General features: G+C 43.2%; 1 protein-coding gene across 4 annotated transcripts in view; it reads left to right on the top strand.

Moving 5' to 3' along the window:
* The window catches only part of LOC109929131 (SRY-box transcription factor 13), a 169,359-nt gene that overhangs the window by 132,109 nt on the left and 13,128 nt on the right, over nt 1-24,122 (top strand). For 2 of the 4 annotated variants that reach the window (XM_048611890.1, XM_048611889.1), the window contains 8 exons: nt 2,984-3,052; nt 5,675-5,792; nt 7,781-7,866; nt 9,660-9,825; nt 13,026-13,064; nt 15,601-15,716; nt 18,660-18,756; nt 18,993-19,160. In XM_048611890.1, the coding sequence (XP_048467847.1) occupies nt 2,984-3,052; nt 5,675-5,792; nt 7,781-7,866; nt 9,660-9,825; nt 13,026-13,064; nt 15,601-15,716; nt 18,660-18,756; nt 18,993-19,160 (859 nt within the window). The remainder of the gene's footprint in view (nt 1-2,983; nt 3,053-5,674; nt 5,793-7,780; nt 7,867-9,659; nt 9,826-13,025; nt 13,065-15,600; nt 15,717-18,659; nt 18,757-18,992; nt 19,161-24,122) is intronic. The other 2 variants (XM_048611891.1, XM_048611892.1) reach the window with 2 other exon arrangements.

Here is a 24,122-nt window from a genome sequence, read left to right as displayed (position 1 = left end):
CATCAGTCCTTGCTTAAGGCAGGATTTCTGACTGGAAGAATTTCCACTCCCCTTTTTTTTAAAAATGTGTCCATCTTGCCCCTTCTTTCATTCTAACTCTCTCCTCCCTGCCATCTCACTCGCTTTTTTTCCCTCCTGTTCACTCTTTCTTGTTCTCTTTCTCTTTATTTCTCTCTCTCTGTCTACCACATTACATCTTTACTGTTTTGTATATCTCTTTCCTGCTTCATGTGGGTTTTAAAATAATAATTTTCCATCATTGTGCCTTTCAATTAAGCAACTTGACCATATAGCTTCACCCAGTTTATAGCTGATGGTGCTGTTAATCCAACCCCAGGAACTCTTGATGAGACACAGATGTGACATCCCAATCTCACCTCCACCAGGTTCGAGTCTCGCTGCAGAACTTCACCAAAAAAGGTGCATCATTACCAGGGCAAACAAGTTGATTATCGATCTGTAAATCCAATGTTTGCCAATGCAAGAAGGAAATTAAAGCAGAAATTGCTGGAGAGATTCTGGCAGCATCTGCGGAGAGAAAGCACAGTTAACTTTTTGAGTGCAGTGACCCTTCAGAACTGAGCAGGTAACTTCCTGGCCAGCCTGATCCTTGTGCTATTGCAGGGCAACACACGCCCACGTGAAAAGGCTTGTGCCCAGTTTCATGGCATGTTGGCACAGTGGTTAGCACTGCTGCCTCTCAGCACCCAGGTTCGATTCCAGCCTTGGGCACTCTCTGTATGGAGTTTACACGTTCTCCCAGTGTCTGTGTACATTTCTTCCGGGTGCTTCGGTTTCCTTCCACAATTCAAAGATGTGCAGATTCGGTGGACTGGCCATGCTAAATTGGCCATAGTGCCCAGGGTGGGTCTGGGTGTGATGCTCTTTACAGGATTGGTGTGGACTTGATGGGCAGAGTGGCCTGCTTCCACGCTGTAGAGATTCTATGAGCAAACGTTGTCTTCATTCTTAAGGATTGCCCCACAATACTCCCACACAAGCTGTCTCCCACACTCCTCCTGTCTCTGTCTCTAACCCCTGTTTGACACTCTCACCTTCTCTGTTTCTCTCCCTCTCTCCCTCTGTCCCTTTGCCCCTCTCTACTGTCTCTCTAGCCTCCCCATCTTTCTCCCCACGTCCCTCTTTCTCTGTCTCTCTGCTCCCTATCTCCCTCCATCTCTCTCCCCCGTCTCTCTCTTCCCCCCCCCCCCCCCCCCGTCTCTCTCTTCACAGCCCCTGTCTCTCCCTCTCTCTCTCTTTCACCCCCACCCTGTGTCTCTCTCTGCCCACCCCCCTCTCTGTCTCTCTTTCCCTCTGCCCCCACTCTGTTTTTCTCCCCCTCCCTCTCTCTGTCTCTCTTCCTGCCTTCGTCTGTCTCTCTTCCCCCCAACTCTGTCTCTCACACCCCTTCCTGTCTCTCCCCCCCCACTCTGTGTCACACCCCCCCACCATCTCTCTCTGTGCCCCTGTCCCCCCACCTTTGTGTGTCTCTCCCTCTCCCCTTCTCCGTGCCTCTCTTTCCCTCTCTGCATTCCTCTCTCCCTCTCATTTGCATCCAATACAAATATAAAACGTAGTTTTTGTATCAGCAAAAAGTTAGAGTTTATTCCAAAATGTAAATTGATAAATGCAGATTCCCTAGGATCCAGACTTTTTGTAATTGCTCAATAGGGTAAACTTTATTTCAAGTTTCCGTTAGATAAAACTGCTGCAGTTATTACAGATCATTTAATACAAATGCAAAATGTTGGAAATCTGCAAAGTTTAAAAAAAAATTGACATCCTCAAGAATTATCTATGAAGAGAGTGAAACCCATTACCTTCCTCTTTGCCTTGCACTATCATCCCTTTGATTAAAATTTAATCAACCTCGTTCTCCACCCTTTTCACAGATCCTCCATTATGGTCTTTCCCTATCTCTGAACCCCTCGAAACCCCATTTTCCCTGTCTCCAGACTTTCTTTAAACCTGTTACTTCTCTAATTAAACAGATGACAGCCCTGTGATAACTGTTGCTGTCTCTTCACAGATCCTGCCTGACCTGCTGAGCATTTCCAGCATTTTGTACATCAGATATCATTACCCCTCATGTCATCGAACAATCCACTCCATACCAGGAGCAACTCCAGAATAAATGAGCTTCCCACAAATATCTTTCTTTTGGATTTTACATTATTGACAGCTGTTTTGTTGCTTTCAGTTTTCACCCCCCCCCCCCGGATAATGACCTAAAATATAATCCTTGTTGTTATGAACATCTGTGAGTGTTTCTATTAATATCTGTCCTTCTGTTTCACTTTCCAAAACATCACTGCTGTACAAAATCGCTACTGCGTTCGTCAATTTGAATTTAGACAAATCACAGACTGAAAATAGACCTGCCGTACATGCACGCACACATTCCTGACACGCGCATGGACACTCCCGACACACACATACCTCCTACGCACGCACACCCCATGCATGCCCGTCCATAAACCTGTCACCCGCAGTAAAAATCCCTTCATACCCACAATCAACCTTCTCTGGACTGCTTTCAATACCAGTATAAGGGGACCAAGTCTGTTTTCTGGCTGTGGTGTGACTAGTTCCTTGTATAGTTGGATTATTGAAGGGTTGCTGTTTTTGGGAGCTTGCTGTGCACATATTGGTTGTTGTCTTTCGTACATTGCAACAGTGACTATGCTTGGGGGAGGGGGGATGTCAGTAATTATTTGTTTGTAAAGTACCTTTGGACTCCAGAGATTTTTGAAAGGTTATAAAACCAAACTGGCAGTCTTCCTCTTTGTTACCCAGGACATTAAGTTAATAGAGATTTCTGAACTGAACTTAATTTATGTTCAGAGTGTTCAGAAAGGAGCTACTCCAATTCCACATTGATGAGGAGTCGAGCACAGAAATGGGATATGAGCAAAGGACCGGCTTCCTCTCAGTCATTCTAACAGCATTGTAAATTAACATCATTGTTTGTTCCTAATGACAGATAGCCAGGCAGCAACAGCAACTCATTCAACAACAACACAAAATTAACCTCCTGCAACAGCAGATCCAGGTAAGGGCAAGTGCTAAACATGAGAGGCCTGGCTTTTTGTTGCTGAGATATGGAGGAGGAATCTCTTTTCAGAGGGTAGTCAGGGTTTGGAATTCTCTCACTCTTCCCCAAGCAAGCAGTGGAAGACACATTTTATTCCAGCCTGAACTGATTTCTGGTTTCCTCCCACAGTCCAAAGATGTGCAGGTTAGGGTGGATTGGCCACGCCAAATTGCCGCATAGTGCCCAGGGATGCGCAGGCTGGGTGGGTTAGCCATGGGAAATGCAGGGTTACAGGGACAAGGTGAGATGCTCTTCAGAGAGTCAGGTTGGACTCGATGGGCTGAATGGTGCACTCCCACACTGTAGGGATCCTACGATTGATACAAGAGTTGAGGATACAGGGGACATCCAAGAGAGTGGCGTTCATATCAGATCGGCCATGATCTCATTGACTGGACTTGGGATGCTGTTTATTTTTATCCATTCTTGGGATGCGGGCATCTCTGGCGAGGCCAATATTTATTGTTTGACTAATTGCCCCAGAGGGGAGTAAATAGTCAATTACATTCATCACACCAGCTAAAGATGGCAGTTTCCTTCCCTAAAGGCCATTAGATGCATTTTTCCAACAATCAACAAGCTTCATGGTCATCATTGGACTCTTAATGCCAGATTTTTTTGTTGGATTCAAATTCCACCATCTGGTGGGATTCGAACCTGGGTCCCCAGAACTTCACCTGGATTAATAGTCTAGCAATACAGCAAACTGTTTATTAACCAGCACCTATAAGACCAGGAGTGTACCTGTTGATCAAATATTCTGGATAATTGAGAGGTCCACATAATCAACAATAAAACACGCAGTAAATAATGGAAATATAATACAGGGAGTATGCATATTACCCTTATACTTTATTGTTTAAGTGATTTATGCTGTAAATAATACAACATTGCCTTAAATAAAACTTACCAGCAGAAAGCCTTCTCACTTGCACAATCAACAGACTGCTTCTGATAATACAGTAAATATATAGTATTTGAGGTATACAATTTTTGGCTTGCTTGTCGAGAGGACTAGTTCATTAATGTGCTGGTTAAAACAAAGTTGACTGTAATACCACTAGGTCATCACCTCCCCTGACCCCTGTCACGGTCTTTATATTGAAAAAAAGTATTTTAGTCCCTGATCTTAGACTGTGCTTTACACATAGATACACGTGACTGCAATAGACTCACATAAAACTCTCTGCACATATTTTTTATTCATGATTACAAAGTTAAATTTCTATTTTGCTTTTGGCCTTCATACTCAGCTTAGATTTTTGATGGTAATAGTTCAGCTGGCTACTTTTTAAGGCTGGCTTTTGAAATGTCTTACTCTATACTGAGATAGTTTGGTGGGTGGAGGACTGTCGGGACAAATGAATGGCTGTCTGTTGTAAATAAAGTTGCTGGTTAATGTAGAAATTTAATTCTAATCATTTCAGCCATCTGTGGAGCAGATTTACTGATAACTGATTTTAAAAAAACTGAAAGAACTGTAGATGCTGGAAATCCGAAACAAAAACAGAAATTGCGACAAACTCTCAGCAGATCTGGCAGTATCCGTGGACAGAAATCAGCTTGGGTCAAGTGACCCTTCCTCAGAACTGATAGTAGCTAGAAAAATGTCGCTTTATATGTAGAAGACTGGATGGGGGTAATGGGGAGGGGATAAGGAGCTGATAACAAGGCCTGGTGTGTGGGCCTTGGGGAAAGGACATGGGAGAGCTCAAGCCCTAAAATTGTTGAACTCGATATTAAGTCCAGAAGGCTGCAGGGTCCTCAAGCAGAAAATACACTCCCACAAACCAGGCCTTGTTATCACATAGAGATAGTAGGAACTGCTGATGCTGGTCTGAGATAACAAGGTGTAGAGCTGGATGAATACAGCAGACCAGGCAGCATCAGAGGAGCAGGAAAGCTGACGTTTCAGGTGTGGACCTTTCCCCAGACCCGAAACGTCAGCTTTCCTGCTCCTCTGATGCTGCCTGGCCTGCTGTGTTCATCCAGCTGTACACCTTGTTATCTCTTGTTTTCACACAGTCTGCTGTTACACACAACCCATTGTTAGCCACTAACAATCCCCATTAATAGATATTCACCCTGCTAGCCAGATCGTTATCCACTCCTTTGTTTGTCCAACTGTCCTTCTCTGTCTTTGGGCTGTATCACCACCTATCGTTTACCCCTTACCCCGTCTCCCCCACCACCACCCTATCTTATACATATAAACCAACATTTTCCTAGTTATCATCAGTTCTGAGGAAGGGTCACTTGACCCAAGTTGTTAAAGCTGATTTCTGTCCACAGATGCTGCCAAACCTTGTGAGCTTTTCTAGCAATCTCTGTTTTTGTTTTTGATTTATGATGTGATAGCCACACCATGCATTGTCTACAACTAAGTCAAATGATTGTGGGTCAGAGCCTAAAAGGAGCCAAAGCTGCATTTAATTGTAAAGAAATGTTTACTGTATTCTGCTCGGATGTTTACAGAGTTGAGCAATGTTCACTTTTTCATGATAGTTAGGAGTGGGGGAATCTTGTCTTACAGCTGTACTTTACCTCTGTCAACACATTTTCTCTTTCTGTTTCTTTTAGCAAGTCAACCTGCCTTTTGTGATGATTCCAGCATTTCCCCACAGTCCACAGCCTCTTCCAGTCACCAGTGATCCCCAGCTGGGTCTTCAAATGCAGCCAGGACTGTCATGCAAGCCAAGTACGTTCCCTACGATCTCATGTAGAGCTGTACGTTTAGGGTGAAGGCACTGCAATCTGCCTGGAGGTTTGGCTCTTGCAAGAGATCTCAGCCATAGTGTGTGCACAGTTATCTGTCCTCACTCACTCACATCCTTTAAATCGGGATGGTTACCTTGGCTGCCAGGAATCGCTATGTCAGCCATGGACTGAACTAACCAACTGAACAACCAAGTTTCTCTTCATCTAACCTCTCTCTCCCGTTCTCCCTTTCTCTCTTTGCAAGAATACAGATTCTTCTTGTACATTAGACTCTGGTTATTAGAGCACTTGTTTCAGAAGTGCAAAATTACAAAATCATGAGAATAATTTTTACTCATTCATGGGGTATGGGCATATCTGGCTGGGCCAGCATTTATTGCTCTTTCTCTTCACTGCCCTGGAGAAGATGATGGTGAGCTGCTGCCTTGAACCACTGTAGTCCGTGCGCTGTAGGGGCACCCACTGAGTGATTGGGATTCGAGATGCAGGACTCAGTGATATACTTACAAGTCAGGGTCATCTCTGTTTGGCAGAGAACCTGCCAGTTTTGGTGCTTCCAGCTAGTGGGACAGAGGATGCAGGGACAAGTCAATAATTAGGTGACATAGATTGGCATAAGGATTAGAGGGGAGTTCAGGAGAACGTTTTCAGCCAGAGCAGAATGAGGATCTGGAAATTATTACGAAAGGGTGAAGGAGCCTGAACCAAGAGACCCTAAGGTGCAAGTTCATAGTTCCTTGAATTTGGAGTTGCAGGAAGACTGTAGTGAAGAAGGTGTTTTGTACACTTGCCTTTATTGGTCAGTGCATTGAGTATAAGAGTTGGGAGGTCATGTTGTGGCTGTACAGGACATTGAGGTCACTATTGGAATACTGCATTCAGTTCTGGTCTCCCTGCTATAGGAAGAATGTTGTGAAACTCGAAAGGATTCAGAAAAGATTGACAAGGATGTTGCCAGGGTTGGAAGATTTTAGCCACAGGGAGAGGCTGAATAGACTGGGGCTATTTTCCCTGGAGCATCAGAGGCTGAAGGGTGACCTTATAGAGGTTTATAAAATCATGAGGGGTTGGATAGGGTGAATAGCCAAGATCTTTTCCCAGGGGTGGGTGAGTCCAAAACTAGAGGGCATTGTTTTAAGGGGAGAGATACAAAAAGACCCCAAGGGGCAGAGGGTGGTGTGTGTATGGAAGGAGCTGCCAGAGAAAGTGGTGGAGGCTGGTACAATTACAACATTTAAAAGGCATCTGGATGGCTACATGAATAGGAAAGGTTCAGAGATATATGGGCCAAATGCTGGCAAATGGGACTGGATTAACTTAGCGTATCTAGTTATCATGGACTAGTTGGACTGAAGGGTCTGTTTCTGAGCTGTCCAGCTCTGTGATTCTAAGAAGTACTTAAGCTGCCCACTGCCATAACCTGCAAGGCTACAGACCGAGAGCTATAAAGCGGGATTGGGTTGGATTTTTGGCTGGCAGAGGCACGATTAGCCTCTTTCTGTGTCCTAGATCAAGAGAGGAATATCAGCAATGATTCTTGGCTGTTATCTGGTGACTGGTGCGGACAATTGGGATATTATCTGAGGATGGGATTGTACAGTTTGAAATAATCAAACAGGCTTAAACTGGCCCATTAATGAAGTATCGGGTGCAGTCATTTCTTTCAAATGAGATTTCAAATGCACACCTTTTGAAAGGGAAGAAAATTGAAGTGAAGAAAGGGGAGAAACTTGATGGTTTTTATTTGTATAGTGAGCAGTGGTCTGTTATCTCCATATCCATCTCGGTTATATTCAGTGGGAGTGGTAGGCTTGCAGATGCGGGTTTGAGTTGTTTAGTTCAGGACCCACAGCAGTGAAAGAATGTCTCCTGTATCTCCTAGGGACTGGAGTAAGAAGAAGACTAATGTTACAACATTTAAAGTTGCAGCTTTTTCTACTTATATGGTTGTTCCCTCCACATCCCCAGGTGACTATGGACTACAGCTGATGCCAACCCCCCCAGCAGCCAGGGGAACTCCAGGATTAAGCCCTGCCCATACACACGTGAGTCCAGTAGGTAATCCATGCTGTAATTGAAGTTGGATAACATGGAATTCATCTCTGGAGTTTGCAAAGTTTAAAATTATCAAGAAAAATTTGTGCCACGTAACGCATTTCCCTTCCACACTGCAACAACAGCAGCAATTTGCATTGATTGGTCTTTAACAGAGTACAATGCCCCAGAATACTTCACAAGATTGCACTGAAGAATCTTCACTTGGAGGGGCCAAACGATCTGGCTTGCGGTGAAGTTTCGTAACAAACATCACAGTGGATCATGCAAAACTAAAATAAGGAAACTAGGCTTTTCAAGCAATCGTAATTAATGCCCCCCCCCCCCCAAAAAAAACCGAAAGAACTGCGGATGCTGGAAATCAGCAACAAAAACAGAAATTGCTTGAAAAACTCCGAGGTCCGGCAGCATCTTTTGCAGAGAAAGCAGAGTTTACGTTTCGGGTCCAGTGACCGTTCTTGAGACCTGCTGAGTTTTTCAAGCAATTTCTGTTTTTGTTATTGTTAACTCCCCATTCACTAAAGAGGAGTGAAATCTAGTTTCATCTCCCTAAATTCCTACTTCACGTCCTCCTTCCAGTACTGATACAGTGTGAAGTTAAGAAATCCTGTTCCATGCCTTGGATGGATTGTTAAATTAGACCAGTGTTTGAATAGACAGGAAAGATTCAGGAAGCATAGGAGGAGCAGAATTCCCATCCCTAATGGTAATGTTAGACCATAAACAAAATAAAATGTCCAGTCTATTTACTTTGTGGGTCAGTGCTGCATTAGAATGGCTGAGCAGTCTTTTCTAAATAACGGTCACAACAGTTCATGTACAATTAAGTGATATTTCCCACTGCTCATGTGTACAGTGGACTTTGTGTTCCTTTGTTATTGAAGAGAATTCTTCACATAGATCAATGCCTCAGGCAATGTTGTTTACATGAAACCCTAATTAAAACGTCATGGGAACTATCTCCATGTGAGTAAATTGCTTTCATCTCTAGACATTTGAATAGAAACACAAGGTTGCATTGTAGTTGTTATTTGTGTTAATTCATAGTTTAATCTGCGGTTTTGTTTTGAGTCATGATTTCTACCCTATGATTTTCAAGTATGGAAGAGGTTAACTACTTCCTCTCTCTCAATTTCATTTAAAGAAAATAAAATATCTCCCGTTAAATGCAATCCTGTGTTTGGGCAGTACTTGCTGAACAATCTTGTGAAACCGTAAGAGATGATTCAAGATAATCAGTCCTTTTGAGGCTTATTTATACTGAATGCAAGTGACATACATTGATTATACAGGGACCCCATCTCTACAGACAAAAGGAATATTTTCGAGTCTTGCAGCTTTTTCAAATTATCCAGGAGCTTGGTAAGCCTAGAGTGTCTTGATGGTGTCACCACTAACTGGGGTAATTCACTGAAATTCAAATTCCCCTATTCACGGAGTCATCACAAAAACCCCAAGTAAGATTTTGAATGCTAATGCACACAAATTCTCCTCAACTCTCTGTGGATTTACATCCCAGCTGCTTCCAGAAAGTTCTATTGCACTTGGCCTGTTGTTGTAGTCTGGATACTCATAATCATCTATGTTATATGTGAAATAATTGATACATTGGCTTTAATCAAGGGAAAATTGAATAGAATTTGTGATTAGAGAGATGTTCTCAACTTCAGAGAGAATTTATTAAAGAAAGTGTTTTTATTCTGACTTTGACATTTTTCACCTCCAGTACATTTGTGGGAAAGGTTGTGACTTTGTTGCAAAGTCACATTTAATTCTCTCTTCCTCTTTTAAGGAGGAAGCCTCTCAGCCATTGAATTTGACAGCGAAAACTAAAGGTACAGACATGTCAAAATCCCCCTCACCTCCCCAGGCCAAACTCAGAAGAGGACCCTCGCCATCCAGCTTTGTGATCCCAGCAGAGTTACAGTCCAGCACACCGACATCCTTGTTAACCAGAGGTAAGGGGAGATTTGTACAACTCTACATTATTCAGCTCCTGTTGATGATTGCATATTGGGGCAGCCTGGAGAGCAATCTGCTCCTGTCCATGGGACCATTGCTGACGAATGAGGAACATTCAACTAGTCACTTTGTCTCTGGTGGTATGGTTAAAAGGCCTGTCAACATCATTAGGCTAACACATGACGAAGAGTCCCCACAGTGTGGAAAGAGGCCGTTCAGCCTATTGACTCTGACTCTGAATCGACCCTCCAAAGAGCATCCCAACCAGATCTACCCTATCTCATTAAACCTGCATTTCCCATGGCCAATCCACCTATCCTGCACATCTTCAGACTGTGGGAGGAAACCAGAGCACCCGGAGGAAACCCCCACAGACACGGGGAGAACGTGCAAACTCCAAACAGCCCGAGGCTGGAATTGAACCAGGGTCCCCTGCGCTGTGGCACGGCAGTGCTAACCACTGAGCTACCCCAGGTACTAAAAGGGTGACCGTCACTGCTTGTAGAACCCATGTTCCAACATAATCCCGTGTCTAAGCAACATCGGCCAGCTCTTGTTTCTTAAATTTGCTTTTGGCCAACTTTTACCCTTTGACATTCCTTGCTCTTTCATCCGATCTTGCATACCTCAAAAAGGTCCACTTCTTCTTTCATAATACTTAATTGCCCTTAAAAACTCTTTGCGCCAAACAGGATAAAGTTATTACAATAATTCAATTTAAACAAAACATGTGTTTCAAATAGCTGCATAATCAATTATTCAAATTCCATTCTCTGCGACAGAAGACAAGAAGAGAGCATAAGAAACTGAATGTAACCTTTCAGAAGGACAGTCTTCTGGACCGACTTCATCATCCAAGTTAATTAGTACAAAATCTTCCGTTATAAAGTAGCTCCTGCAGACTGCACATGTTCTACCGGCTTGTTCAAAACTTTGGCTTTGTAACGCATATTTTGAGATGTATTTACACAAATAATATTGCCTTCCTGTGTGAAGTTGCAGGTTTGAAGTGTTCATAGCGGGATGTAAAACAGAAGTAGAAACAGAAAATACTGGACAGACTCAGCAGGTCTGGTTGCAACTGTGGAGAGAGAAACAGAATTAACATTTCGAGTTCCAATATTACCCTTTTGAGGGGAGAGTTGGAAAAGTGATGGGGTTATTTTTTGCTGTAGAAAAAAGTGGGGAGGAACAAAGAGGGGGCTGGGGAAGATTTAGAGGGTGAGGGAGATGAGAGATCACTGATAATTAAAAACAAAAGGCAAGGGGAATCATTGTTGGGGGAGGGGCGGGGGGGAGGGGAGGAAAAGAGAGAGAGAGAGTCAGAGAAGGTGTTAATAACAGAATATAGGTCAGCTGTGCTGAAAGCAAAACTAAGAAAAGTTGGCAGACACAGGGAAAACACAATGGAGGACAGAGTTCATGGCTTGAAGTTGCTGAGCTACATGTTGAGTCCAGAAATAGTAAAGGGAATGGGGGGAAAAGCTGAGGATTGGCACTTGGTCATAATACTCTTTTAACAAGATGATACAGGCACAATGGGCCGATTGGCCTCCTGCACCATAATCCTACAGTGAAACATCTGTAGCGTACACAAATGGAAAATAAAATGCCACTCCTTGTGCATTGGACTTTAATGGAATATTGCAATCAAACTAGGACAGAAATGTGAGCAAAGTACAGTGAAGGTTAGTTTTATAGAGGGCAGTCTCAGAAGTTTTGACTTGAAGGGTTGTGCTTCACAAATTTTCAGTTAACTGCACAGAGTTGAAATAGGAAATCCCTCATTAGACATCTGCATATACCGAGGTGCTTCACTGTCATAAATGTCTTGTAGATCACGTACCCTCATTCACAGGATCTCCATTTCCTTAATGATCCCAGTCCTGATCAAAGATAACAAGGTGTAGAGCTGGATGAACACAGCAGGCCAAGCAGCATCCGAGGAGCAGGAAGGCTGACGTTTCGGGCCTAGACCCTTCTTGTCCTGATCATCATCATTTCCTTTGAGACATCAAAAATCTCACTTTTACAATTTCTCCAAAGTTGCGTTTTCTTATCTAACCAAAATCTAAAGGTTTGTAGCATTTTAATGAATCTACCACTGGTCAACTTCTATTCATTCACATTCTTGGCTATCTCATCTGCTGTCTAGTGAACTCCCACATAACCTCTAAGTTCGGTCTTTCATTTGTATTGTATTTGCTCTATGCTTGCTGTGCTGGATTGGTTAAGCCTGGGTGCTGACTCACCTAAACTAAACAACTAGCCCAGAAGCTGTCATGAGAAGCTACAGCTGAGATAAGCACGAGTACAGGCATTTTGGGTTCACAGATATTTCAAATACTTTAAGTGTTGCACAATCAGAAACTAATCTCGCCTGTGTTGCTCTGAAACATATAAAATATACAACCAACCAGTGAAATACAATAGCCTTCACACAACCAGAAGTGATAACGCAGTGTCACCATCACTGGACTAGTAATCTAGCAGCCCAGGGTAAAGCTCTCAACACAATTCCCACCATGATATCGGATGGAATTTAAGCTCCATAAAAACTGGAATTCAAGGCTAGTTTCACTAATGGCAACCATTATCACTTGTTGTAAAACCCCATCTGGTTCACTCATGCCTTTTAGTGAAGGATAGTTGCCATCTTATCCGGTCTGTGGTTGACTCTTAACAGCCCCCGAAATGGCCTTGCAAACTTTGTCTTCTCATGCCAGTCAGCATGCATTGGCGTATCGGAGATGGAACATCCTCTATGTAGGAGATCTCAATCATTGATCCACATTCCATTGCTTTGTGCACTTTGAAATTGCCACTAATAGAAGGAGAGATGATTTTCTCAATGCAATGCTTATAATTAATTGGGTAAACCTGTTCCTTTATCATTGTTTGTTAGCCATTGTGCACAGGGGGCACCCCCCACAGAAAGTTACTGATGCACATGATTAAAAACATCAGCTATTTCTTTAAACCCATTCATAGACTTTGTTTCCAAATCATTGCACAAGCCTGTGTTGCCACTTTCAACCGTGCTAAAGGCAGATGTGTCTATCATTGACCAACACTTAGCAATGGGTAGCTGCGTCTTTGTACCTGACTGAAGTGGTGATATGTTGGTGGGGATGAGGTCAGATCTCTGTGTTTCATAGGGTACTAACTCTCCTTTTCAACTGCCTTTCTTCAATAGAAATGATAAGTAAAGAAGTTTTCTGGAGGAATCACTGGGGTCAGTAACTGTTCATTTTTATGTTTTAACCTGCCTTTTAAAGCCAATTGGATAGAACACTTTATGTTGTTGCTTATTCTGTTGATAAATTGGAGATGTAGCAAGCTCCCCTAGCAGGCAGACAAAGATCTCCTGTCCAAACTTTGTCTAGTAAGCAAGCAATCATTAACACTGACTGCCGTGTTGTCTGAGGCTCTTTGTGCTATTGCTTAGCAATGGGGTAGCTTTGCTTTGCTGTTTCTTTAGACTGCTGCAGTGCAGGCCCTATTTGGTCTCGTGGTGGAGGAAAACCTGTGCAATAAAAAGAGGCTCTTGTCATGAGCATGTTAGCAAACTCACTACAACTCATTACAGTCCTGCTGTAATCGACATTGTTTCAGCTGCTATGAGGAAGACCTGGATGGTAGTTTTTATCCTTTTAAGATCCTGGGCTGTTCCCTCACTGGATGTGGTGCCATCGTAGCAGGGTGATGCTGAAAGCAATCTTCCTTGTTAATTCTTCCAGATCCTCAAACCCTGATATCACAAAGACCTGAGGGTGCAATGTGTGCATTGAACCAAAGGAATTTGAAATGAATATTTCACATCTATCTTCACGCAGGAGAAGGAAGATGTAGGGTCAGAATTTGGGGAGGAGGACTGTGAGGTTTATGAGCAGATTGACATAGGGAGTGAAGAGCGTAGGAAGTAGAGGGGTGACCTTTATAGAGATTTATAAAACCATGAGGGGCATAGATAAAGAGATTAGTAAAGGTCTTTTCCTTAGAGTGGAGGAGTTCAAAACTAGAGGGCATAATTTTAAGGTGAGAAGAGAAAGATTTTAAAAGGGACCTGAGGGGCAATTTTCACACAGTCTCTAGTTGAAATGAACTGTCAGAGGAAGTGATAGGTGCTGGTGCAGTTACAACATTTAAAAGTCATTTGGACAGGTTCGTGACTAGGAAAGGTTTAGAGGGATATGGGCCAAACACAGGCAAGTGGGACTAGTTTAACATGGGAAACTCGGTTAGCATGGTCGAGGTGGACCGAAAAGTCTGTTTCCATGCTGTGTGACACTGTGACTCTGATTGTATTCTTGAACAATTCTTCCTTGGACTTTAGCCACTTCAGGTCCCTCAGCTCATTCTGCAATTTGCCTTATTTTTGCTGAATGACTCATTGTGAAAGGTTACTTCTGTAATTGATGAGAAATTTTCTTTGTCACTCTTTCTTACTGATAATCATGATGAAAACTGTGTTTGTTCTTTCATGGCATTCTAAGTTATTGTGATATTTTCAATTTTAACTCTCTTTAAAAGGAATTACTTCTTGAAATGTGTGCTTCACTGGCAAAGCTAGCATTTATTCTCCTTCCCTGACTTGCATTGAGAAACTGGTTGAGTGGCCGCCTTCATGAGCCACTGGTAGTAATGTTGATGCAGCTCAATGTTGTGATTTGGGTGTCTTGAGAATCAGTTGATCGTCAACTCCCTACTGGTATGGGACTAGAGTCACAAACTACCTAGACTGGGTAATGACTGCTGGTTCCCATCACTGTCTCTAAAGGGCATTGGTAAACAATTGGCCTTTTCCAACAATCCAGTGGGTTTGTGGTCACATTTATCAGTACTAACTTGCAGATATTTTATCGTAAACTTAAGTTTAATTCAAATTCTCAAACAGCCATGGAGAGATTTGAACAGCCTTCTCTGTATTATAATTCCAGGCCACTAGTTCAGTAAAATGAACAGTACATTACCAAATCTTGGCAACCTTTCTCTTGCCACTCCAATTTTTTTTTCGTTCACTGGATTTGGCTGTCTCTGGCTAGGCCAGCATTTATTATTATCCCTTATATAGTTTATCCCTAATTGCCCAGAGGGCAGTTAAGAGTCAACCACATTACTGTGGGTCTGGAGTCACATGTAGGCCAGACCAGGTAAGGATGGCAGATTCCTTCCCTTGGTTTTTCCTGACAATTGACAATGGATTCGTGGTTATCATTAGACACTCAATCGCAGATTTTTGTTGAATTCAAAATCTATCATCTGCCATGGCAGTATTCAGATCCAGGTCCCCAGAACATTACCTGGGTCACTGGGTTAGCAGTCCAACAACGAAACGACTAGGCCATCACCTCCCCTTAATTCCTCTCAACCTTCCCAATGTCCCTTTCTGATGGCATGCTTCCAACTGGTATGGATCCACAGGAGTCAAGAAGCCCACCGGCATATTGGCAGAAGTGCTCATTTTTGTCACAGAAGACAATGCAGGAGAGTGCTCTGACTGAACCTGATTTTGTTCGTAACCACTTTCCTGCATGTCTCGCTGAGTAATACTCTGGTGTATTTCTTCACCAGGAATATCCTTCCCTCCTACCTTGACCGAAACCAATCTTTCACTTGACTTCCAGAAACCTCAATCTCTGAAGCTGTTGTTGATGAGTGAGGCTATTTCTCCCCTGTTCTAAAATGTTTACTTTTTATGTTGATGGCATGAAAAGTCTGGCCATGAATTGCCTCCTGATTCAACGTTTGCTCTGTCTTGTGCCCTCCAGGTTATCCCATTGAGCAGGACGTCATCGGGAAGGTCATGCAGAGTCCAAAGCAGATCTTTCTTGGGAAGAGTCGGTCTGTGGATGGTCCAGCTGTAAATAATAGCAGGAAGGACAAGGTCAGTGTTAGTGAAGTTTGATTGTTCAAATCTCATGCCTTCAGTCGTTAATCAACAATGTGCTAAACTCTTTACCCAAGGAGTGAAACTCGTTGACTTATAGAGTCATAGAGATGTACAGCACAGAAACAGATCTTTCCGAAAAACTCATCCATGCCAACCGGGTACCCTAAGGTAATCTAGTCCCATTTGCCAGAATTTGGCCCATATCTCTCTAAACCGCAACTATTCGTGTACCCATCCAGATGCCTTGTAAATGTTATAACTGTACCAGCCTCCACCACTTCCTCTGCCCTTTCATTCCATACACACATCACTGTCTGCATGAAAACGCTGCCCCTTAGGTCCCTTTTAAATCTTTCCCCTTTCACATTAAACTATGCTGTATAGTTTTATACTCCCCTATCCTGGGAAGAAGACCTTGGCTGTTCATCCGATCTGTGACCCTCATGGATTTATAAATCTCTAGAAGGTCACCCCTCAGCTTCTGATGCTCCCAGGAAAATAGCCCCAGCCTATTCAGCCTCACCCTATAACTCACACCCTCCAGTCCCTGCAACATCTTTGTAAATCTTTTCCGTACCCTTTCAAATTTAACAACATCTTTCCCATAGCAGGGAGACCAAAATTGGTGTTTGTTCATTCTCTGATGGAATGTATTGTGTGTTGCTATCAACATCAGCGTTTGGTGCCCAACCCTACTAACCCTTGAACTGAGTGTCTTCCTGGGGCCATTTCAGAGTACGGTAAAGAGTCAGCCATTTTGCTGTGAGTCTGGAGTTACATGTAGACAAGACCAGGGAAGGAAATCTCTTGTTCTTGTCTAATGGGCATTGGTCACGAGATGATAACATTACTGCCATGGTTACCATTACCAAGACTAGTTTAAAATTCCAGATGTGTTAATTTACATTCTTCAATTGGCAATGGGGTGACAAGGCCATCTGAGTCTTACTTGATCAGGAGTTGAGCAAGGTTCACTTACAAGAGTCAATGGTCCAAGGCAAGCTGGGTAGCAAGGTCCCGACCCTACACCCTCCAGCCCGCCCTCCATTACCATCAAACTCGTAACTGTGGGGCAGAGCAGTAAATTCCACCCAGTATTTTTAAAGCGTGTATTAGTAGAGATGAGCAAGAAAGAGAGGCTGAGAGACTTCGGGCCCAGGGAGCTGAAGAGGTGACTGCCAAAGGTTGAGCAGTTAAAGTCAGGCAGAGGAAAATAAAACTGGGAAAGCACCCAGCGGTCCCTGTATAATGACTTACGCCACGGTATCTGAGCATTGCTTTTCAATTTTCCTTCTCCAAATGCTTTTTCTGGTTTCCCAAGGCACAGGGTGTCGGCTTTACACTTACAAATGATTCCTATTGCTTATACAACTGCTGAAGGGAAAATAAACTGGTTTTCTTTGGGCATAGAGCTGGCTTTTACTGCAAAGAACAGACAGAGCCCCTGAGCTGATGAAAATCTTTAACGGCTTGTCCCTGTCTTGTTCGCACACCCATGCTGCGAGCCAATCACATTGTTGTTGGCAGGCAGCAGGCCTTTTGGCTCAATAACTTGTCTGTAGCTCCCAGATCAATCAGCTACTTGTTGTCAGCCAACCATCCATTTGTACACCTCCTTGGCTCCAGCTCGTCTGCACCTTCTCCTATTCCTGTTGGAACCAGCAGCTGTGTAAACAGTGCTTTCAGTGAGTTCCAGGTTACTTACTTACAAAAATATGCAGTAACCCTTGGCTTTAAAACAGTTCTTTCCCATTTCAGTCCATAATCAAAAATACAGGAAAATTTAAAGAAAAGTCCTTATCAGCAATATAAGTATCAGAATGAAAACCAGCAGTCTCCCCTAGACACGGACCTGTTCCTTGAATTATAGGATGCAAGCACAGCGGTACTGCTGCTGGATTCGAGACCCAGGCTAATGCTCTGCTCCTATGATGCTGCTTGGCCTGCTGTGTTCATCCAGCCCTGCACCTTGTTGTCTCGGATTCTCCAGCATCTGCAGTTCCTACTATCTCTAATGCTATGAGGATACAGGGTTTAAATCGCACCAGAGAGATTGGTGGAATTTAAACTTTATTCATAAGAACGTTGCATTTAAAGCTAGATTCAGTGATGGTGGCCGTTAATCAATCATCGAATAAAAACCAAAAGAACTGTGGATGCTGTAAATCAGAATCAAAGACAGAAGTTTCTGGAAAAGCTGACCAGGTCTGGCAGCATCTGTGAAGAGAAATCAGAGTTAAAGTTTTGAGTCCAATGACCCTTCCTCGGTTCACCAGACCCGAAACATTAACTCTGATCTTTTTCTTCACAGATGCTGCCAGACCTGCTGAGCATTTCCAGAAACTTCTGTCTTTGTTCCTGATTAAACAATCATCGATTGTTGTAAAAACCCTATCTGGTTCGCTAATTCACTTTTAAGGAAGGAAACCTACCAATTTTAACTGGTCTGACCTCCATGTGACTCCAGACAAAGTGGTGACTCTTAATAACCCTCTGAAATAGCTTTAGTGAGTCATTCAGTTAACGGCCAATAGGGATGGTCAACAAATACTGGTCTTGTCAGCCAAGCCAATATTCCTTAAATTTAAAAAACAGAAATACAAAAAAAACTCAATGGATTTCCTGTGAGAATATAGGGTTTAAATTTACACAAGTATTTTCTAATGTAAAGATTTTTTTGTTAACAAAATAAATGGTTAAAATCATGAGACGTCAAGTTAATTGTAAGTTGCGTGTCCTCTTCCTAACCTTAAACATATTATGGACGGAGCAATGTTTTTGCCTGAAGGGGTTCTGCTGTGTAATTGTGGCTCCATTGATGGTTTCTCTTTGCTTCGTCCATGCATGCATCACTGTCTTCCTGTTGTAATATGCTGTCACGGTTGACTATTCCTCAAGTTGTTAACTTTAGCCACTGAAAATGTCCTGCTTTTTCAGGATTTGAGAGTTACAGAGTCACCTCTCGTGAAACAGGGAGATGATGGGAAAGCAGCAAGTGGGAATGAAGATTTTAACAGCTGCAATGACTCGGAAGGTGTGTAACACATTAACATTTCTCCCAATAGGAATCACTGAGGTACAGTAGGTTGCCATTTTAATTTGCCTCCAGGCAATGAATGTGCAGTAAAATGGCCGTTTTTTATACCATCTTGATTTGTACATCATCTTAATGTTTCCACCTGAAAAAATGTATTGTTTTTATCACCCTGTCACAATAATAAAAGTCCTCTGGTATTCTGATTCATTCACTAATGTATTTGTTTGCATTAGGAAACCTGACTCTGTCAGGGTCAAAAGGCTACGAGGCGAGAGGCGGCAACAACCATGAGCACATCAAGCGACCAATGAATGCATTCATGGTATGGGCCAAGGATGAGCGAAGGAAGATTCTTCAGACGTACCCAGACATGCACAACTCCAGCATCAGCAAGATTTTGGGTAAGAGAGCAGCCTTGACTCCAGCTGTTTGGAAAATGTAGACATAGCGCAAACATATAGAAGACATTGTTCCTTCCCAGGAAACTGTAAACTTGGAGAATATATGTTATGCTCCAGGGGTTCCAATCAAATGGAGTTCATCTAGACTTCTGTGAAGATGTTGATCATACAATGCCCACTGCCTAGCTTCTTCAGGACCTCGAGAATATGTCCGCGCACCCACCACCTCCCCCCCGCCCCACCTTGAATCGAAAGTTTCACCGAGGGGAATAGAAAGCAGTAATATTTGGAAATGAATGTACCGGTCAGACTGGTATGTACTGTTCATAGGCTGGATTGTCCACTTTGTTGGAATTCAAAACCTATCCAATATGCAATCTTTTCCATTGGGGCTCAGAATCGAACAAAAACAGGTTCTTCCCCAGTTCCTATTCTGATCACTTAATGGGTGTTGTATTCAGTGATGTTGCAGGGGGGTTGGGTTCCAGACAATGAGAGTGTTGGATTGAGTTTCTATTGACATTGGATGTAGACTTGTTAGGTGTTATGTTGTCTGGTTCCTATACATTAGGAATAACTGTTTCAGACTCAGAATGCTGAAACTTCATAAATCGTATTTTTGCAACTCTCTATGTGGCTAAACTAATGTATTGTTTTTGGCTCATGACTACTGCAGCAGTTAATGCAGCACCTTAGGATATATACTCACATTATAATTAGTTCCTCGCTCTTTACAAAAAAACAAATAATAAAACAGAGACAACAAGGTGCAGGGCTGGATGAACACAGCAGGCCAAGCAGCATCATAGGAGCAGAGAGGCTGACGTTTCGGGCCTAGACCCTTCATCAGAAAAGGGGGAGATCTCTCTCCCACTGCACCCACTCTCTCCCTATTTATTTCAAAACCCCCCTTCCCCTCCCCCTTTTCTGATGAAGGGTCTAGGCCCGAAACGTCAGCCTCTCTGCTCCTATGATGCTGCTTGGCCTGCTGTGTTCATCCAGCCCAGCACCTTGTTGTCTCGGATTCTCCAGCATCTGCAGTTCCTACTATCTCTAAATAATAAAACAACAGGGCTAATGCAGTCAGATGACAATTCAGCAACTCTTAGCTTCCAGAGGATGGGTGTGACAGATTTAGCAATAAGAAAGTTGATCCCAATGAAGAAGGAAAGAACTTGCATCCGTGTAGCACCTTTTTATGACCTCAGGATTTCCCAAAGTACTTTACAGGCAATGCGGCAGTCTTGAAGTTTAGCCATTGTTGTCATACAGGAAAGGCAGGAACCAACAGTAAAATCTCTCAAACCAGCAACATTTATGACCAATTTGCGATGTTGAATGTGGATAAATATTGACCAAATCACCAGGGAGAACCACGCTGCTCTTCTTGTGAAATATTGCCATGGAATCTTTTACATTTACCAGAGTGCTTCGATGACATGTAGTTTTAATGTCTCACTTGAAGAAACAGGACCCTCTGACGGTGTTGCACTGGACTGTCAGTTCCTGATTTTTATGCACAGCCTTGTTCAGGGACTCCAATACTGCTCTTTCTACCTTTGGATGAAGAGTGCTAGTAACTGAGTTACGGTTGACACCAAATAAATACAGTAACATGTTACGAGGAAGGTCTTTGTGCTCTGACTGGCTGCAGTGTATATAAGTGATTAGCTAGTGCAATAAATGTTATCATCAGCATCTAATCCATGCTATTTTTAATGGGTGTGAACATTTTTACCCATGGCTTTGAAGGAAGGTATTTGTTTTACTTTGTTTATCTCTGGGTGTAACCTTTCACAGAGACAACACCTCCTCTGCCATGGATACCAAATCTTTCCATTGTCTGACAGAACCAGCCCTGCCAATGTGCTGCTACCGTGAATGAAAGGTTGATCCTTTGTATGAGAAGTACAAAGCCTTGTATTTACATACCTCCTTCATACACCTTTCAATAACATTGCAAAGTGCTCCAGGGGCGATAATTAACTTTGAAGAGGAGTGATTCCTGTTGGACAGGCAAATCTGTCAGCCATTATAAACGAAGTATAATCCCACCAAAAGCTGTGACATACATTGTGAGTTTGCTGTGTTTCCCATTGCGATGATTGAGGAACCTAGATGTGCACCTGGTCAATTGAGGGTAGAAGCATCTCTGGACAGGTGCTTGCTGTATGTCAACCATTGGACATGGGTCACACACTCATCCCGAAGCCAGACGCTGTGAGCTTCAGCCGTGTTCCAGAGATCCGAGCACATTGTGTAGGTTGATTGTCCAGTACAGAACTGAGACTTTATTAAGATAAAATCATAGAACATAGAGCATTACAGCGCAGTACAGACCCTTCGGCCCTCGATGTTGCGCCGACCTGTGAAACCAATCTGAAGCCCATCTAACCTAAACTATTCCATTATCATCCATATGTTTATCCAATGACCATTTAAATGCCCTTAAAGTGGGCGAGTCTACTATTTTTGCAGGCAGGGCATTCCACGCCCTTACTACTCTCTGAGTAAAGAACCTACCTCTGACATCTGTCCTATATCTATCACCCTTCAATTTAAAGCTATGTCCCCTCGTGCTAGCCATCACCATCCGAGGAAAAAGGCTCCCACTGTCCACTCTATCTAATCCTCTGATCATCTTGGGTGCCGTCTTTAGATAAGCCATTTATCTGAGACCCAGAGCACCATTTGAAGAGGAGGAAAAAAAATGTTCTGTGCTATGGTCAAGAATATGACCTGTTCATTATTGCCACTGCCATTTGTGGGATCTTGCTGTGTGCAAGTTGACTGCTGCTTTTGCCCACGTCACAACACCGGCAATTCTTCAGAAGTATTCCATCGGCTGTGAAACATCTGAGATGAAGAAAGATGTTATTAAAATATGAGTTCTTCCCTTGGAACGTGGGTCTGTTGGCAATAGCCGAGACTGAGAGGGGATGAGCCCTGGGCTGGGCAATCGTTCTGGTGTAACTGAGCTGAGGTGGGCCACAGAGGATGGAGATGCATCCATTCAGAACAATGAACACCGCCTGCGCAAAGAGAGAGTGCAACATTGAATGATGGAACAAAAAGAGGTGACAGATTAGCAGAATTATCTCCATTCCCAAAAACATTTCTAATAAGTGAAATAACTTCATAACCCAACGGAATATTACAACGGTAATGAACGAATACACAGACAGATCTGTGGAGACATTACGAGCAGGAGTAGGGCTTCTAACCCTTCGAGCTGCTCTGCCGATTAGTAAGATCGTGGCTGATCTGACTATTCCACCATCTCGCCCACTCCCAACAACCTTTTTCCCACATACTAATCACAATCCATCTACCTCAACCTTAAAAATGTTCAAAGACTCAAAAAACTCTCTCCATCTCTGCCTTGAATAGGTGACCCTTTACTTTACAACAGTGACCTCTTTGGTCGATTCTGGCATAAGAACAAACATCCTCTCCACATCCTCCCTTCATGGATCTCAAATGTTTTGGTCAGGCCATCTCTTACTCCTCTAAACCCCTGCTAATACAAACCTAGTTTGACCAACCTTTCATCATAAGCAAACCCACACATTCCAGGTATTAGTCTCATAAATCTTCCCTGAGCCACCTCCAACACATTTACAGCCTGCCTTGGATAAAAAAGTGATGGAGATTAAGAGGACGAGTGGAGACACAATGGCGTTCTATTCATGCTACGGAGCTGGAGGCAATTGCAAATACTCGTCTGTTATTCTCCCTATTGTTCCCTTTCTGCCCTCCAGATTGGGGTTTTCTGTAGAATGGGTCTCTGCTTTTCCTCTCGGTAGAAAAGAGGCAAGCGAAATTTGTATGATTGTCGAGGAATTGCTGTACCTCCGCATTGCCCTGAAAGCAGGAGATGTCTGCAGCAGTAGGAGATACCTGTGCCTTGCAACAAAGGATGATGTGTCTTTATTGCATAGATATGTTACGAGCAATCCCTCTTGCTTGTGCTGGTCTAAGGATTTAATATTGCTCATTGTGAAGAATGAGCCACAGATCAGAGTCAGCAGAAGGGACTCCTACTTAAGAAACAACAAGGGTTTATTGCGTAGTAAAGAACACATCCATTGGTCACATCACACTAATAGAAGCCGTGTCTTTTGAGGGATAATCGGCTAACCTACGTATTTTCAGAGATATTATTACACCGTTCTGGAGCCTGAGGGACTTGAACCTGGGCTGACATGGCTTAGAGGTAGGGACACTACCACTGCACTATAAAAGCCCCCACCAGTCTAACCTAAATTACTTGGTTGTTCACTGCAGAGTGAAAGCTAACAGATGAGGAACTGGCTGACTCCTCCCAAGGTCTGTCACATACACATATATATGACAAGGTGAAACTATACCTATTGACCCTTTCAGGCCAACTGTCATGCCACAGCTGCTCCTTAAGAAAACATATTGCAGGTTCCTAGCAGGGCATCCCCAGACACTGTGAGGAGTAAAAACCTAGATTCTCAAAGCATTACTGTTTGTCTAATTTCCAGCCAAGAAGCTGTCATGCATCAAATGCTGTCTACAATTACTGTTGTAATTTTACATGTGTGGTTTCAGCAGCTGTAAATCCATTAATATTTGCGCAGGGATCAAATAGCTCACTTACAGGTTATAATGCCGTCTCTTGGGTCTAGGCTGAAACCAATCCCTTTAAGTTCTTAAAATCCTAATTAGGAAAACAAATGTATTGCAGAGGAACTGGAGAACGTGACAAAAGAGGCCTTGCTACTATTGTCAGAGATAGTAAGAACTGCCGATGCTGGAGTCCGAGATAACACCGTGTGGAGCTGGAGGAAAACAGCAGGCCAGGCAGCATCGGAGGAGCAGGAACGTTGACGTTTCGGGTCGGGACCCTTCTTCAGAAATGGGGCCATTTCTGAAAAAGGGACCCCGGCCCGAAACGTCAACGTTCCTGCTCCTCCGATGCTGCCTGGCCTGCTG

Source organism: Rhincodon typus, chromosome 25, assembly GCF_021869965.1.
Source record: "Rhincodon typus isolate 14 chromosome 25, sRhiTyp1.1, whole genome shotgun sequence".
Classification (NCBI taxonomy): domain Eukaryota; kingdom Metazoa; phylum Chordata; class Chondrichthyes; order Orectolobiformes; family Rhincodontidae; genus Rhincodon; species Rhincodon typus.
This window is presented reverse-complemented; position numbering and strand designations above follow the sequence as displayed.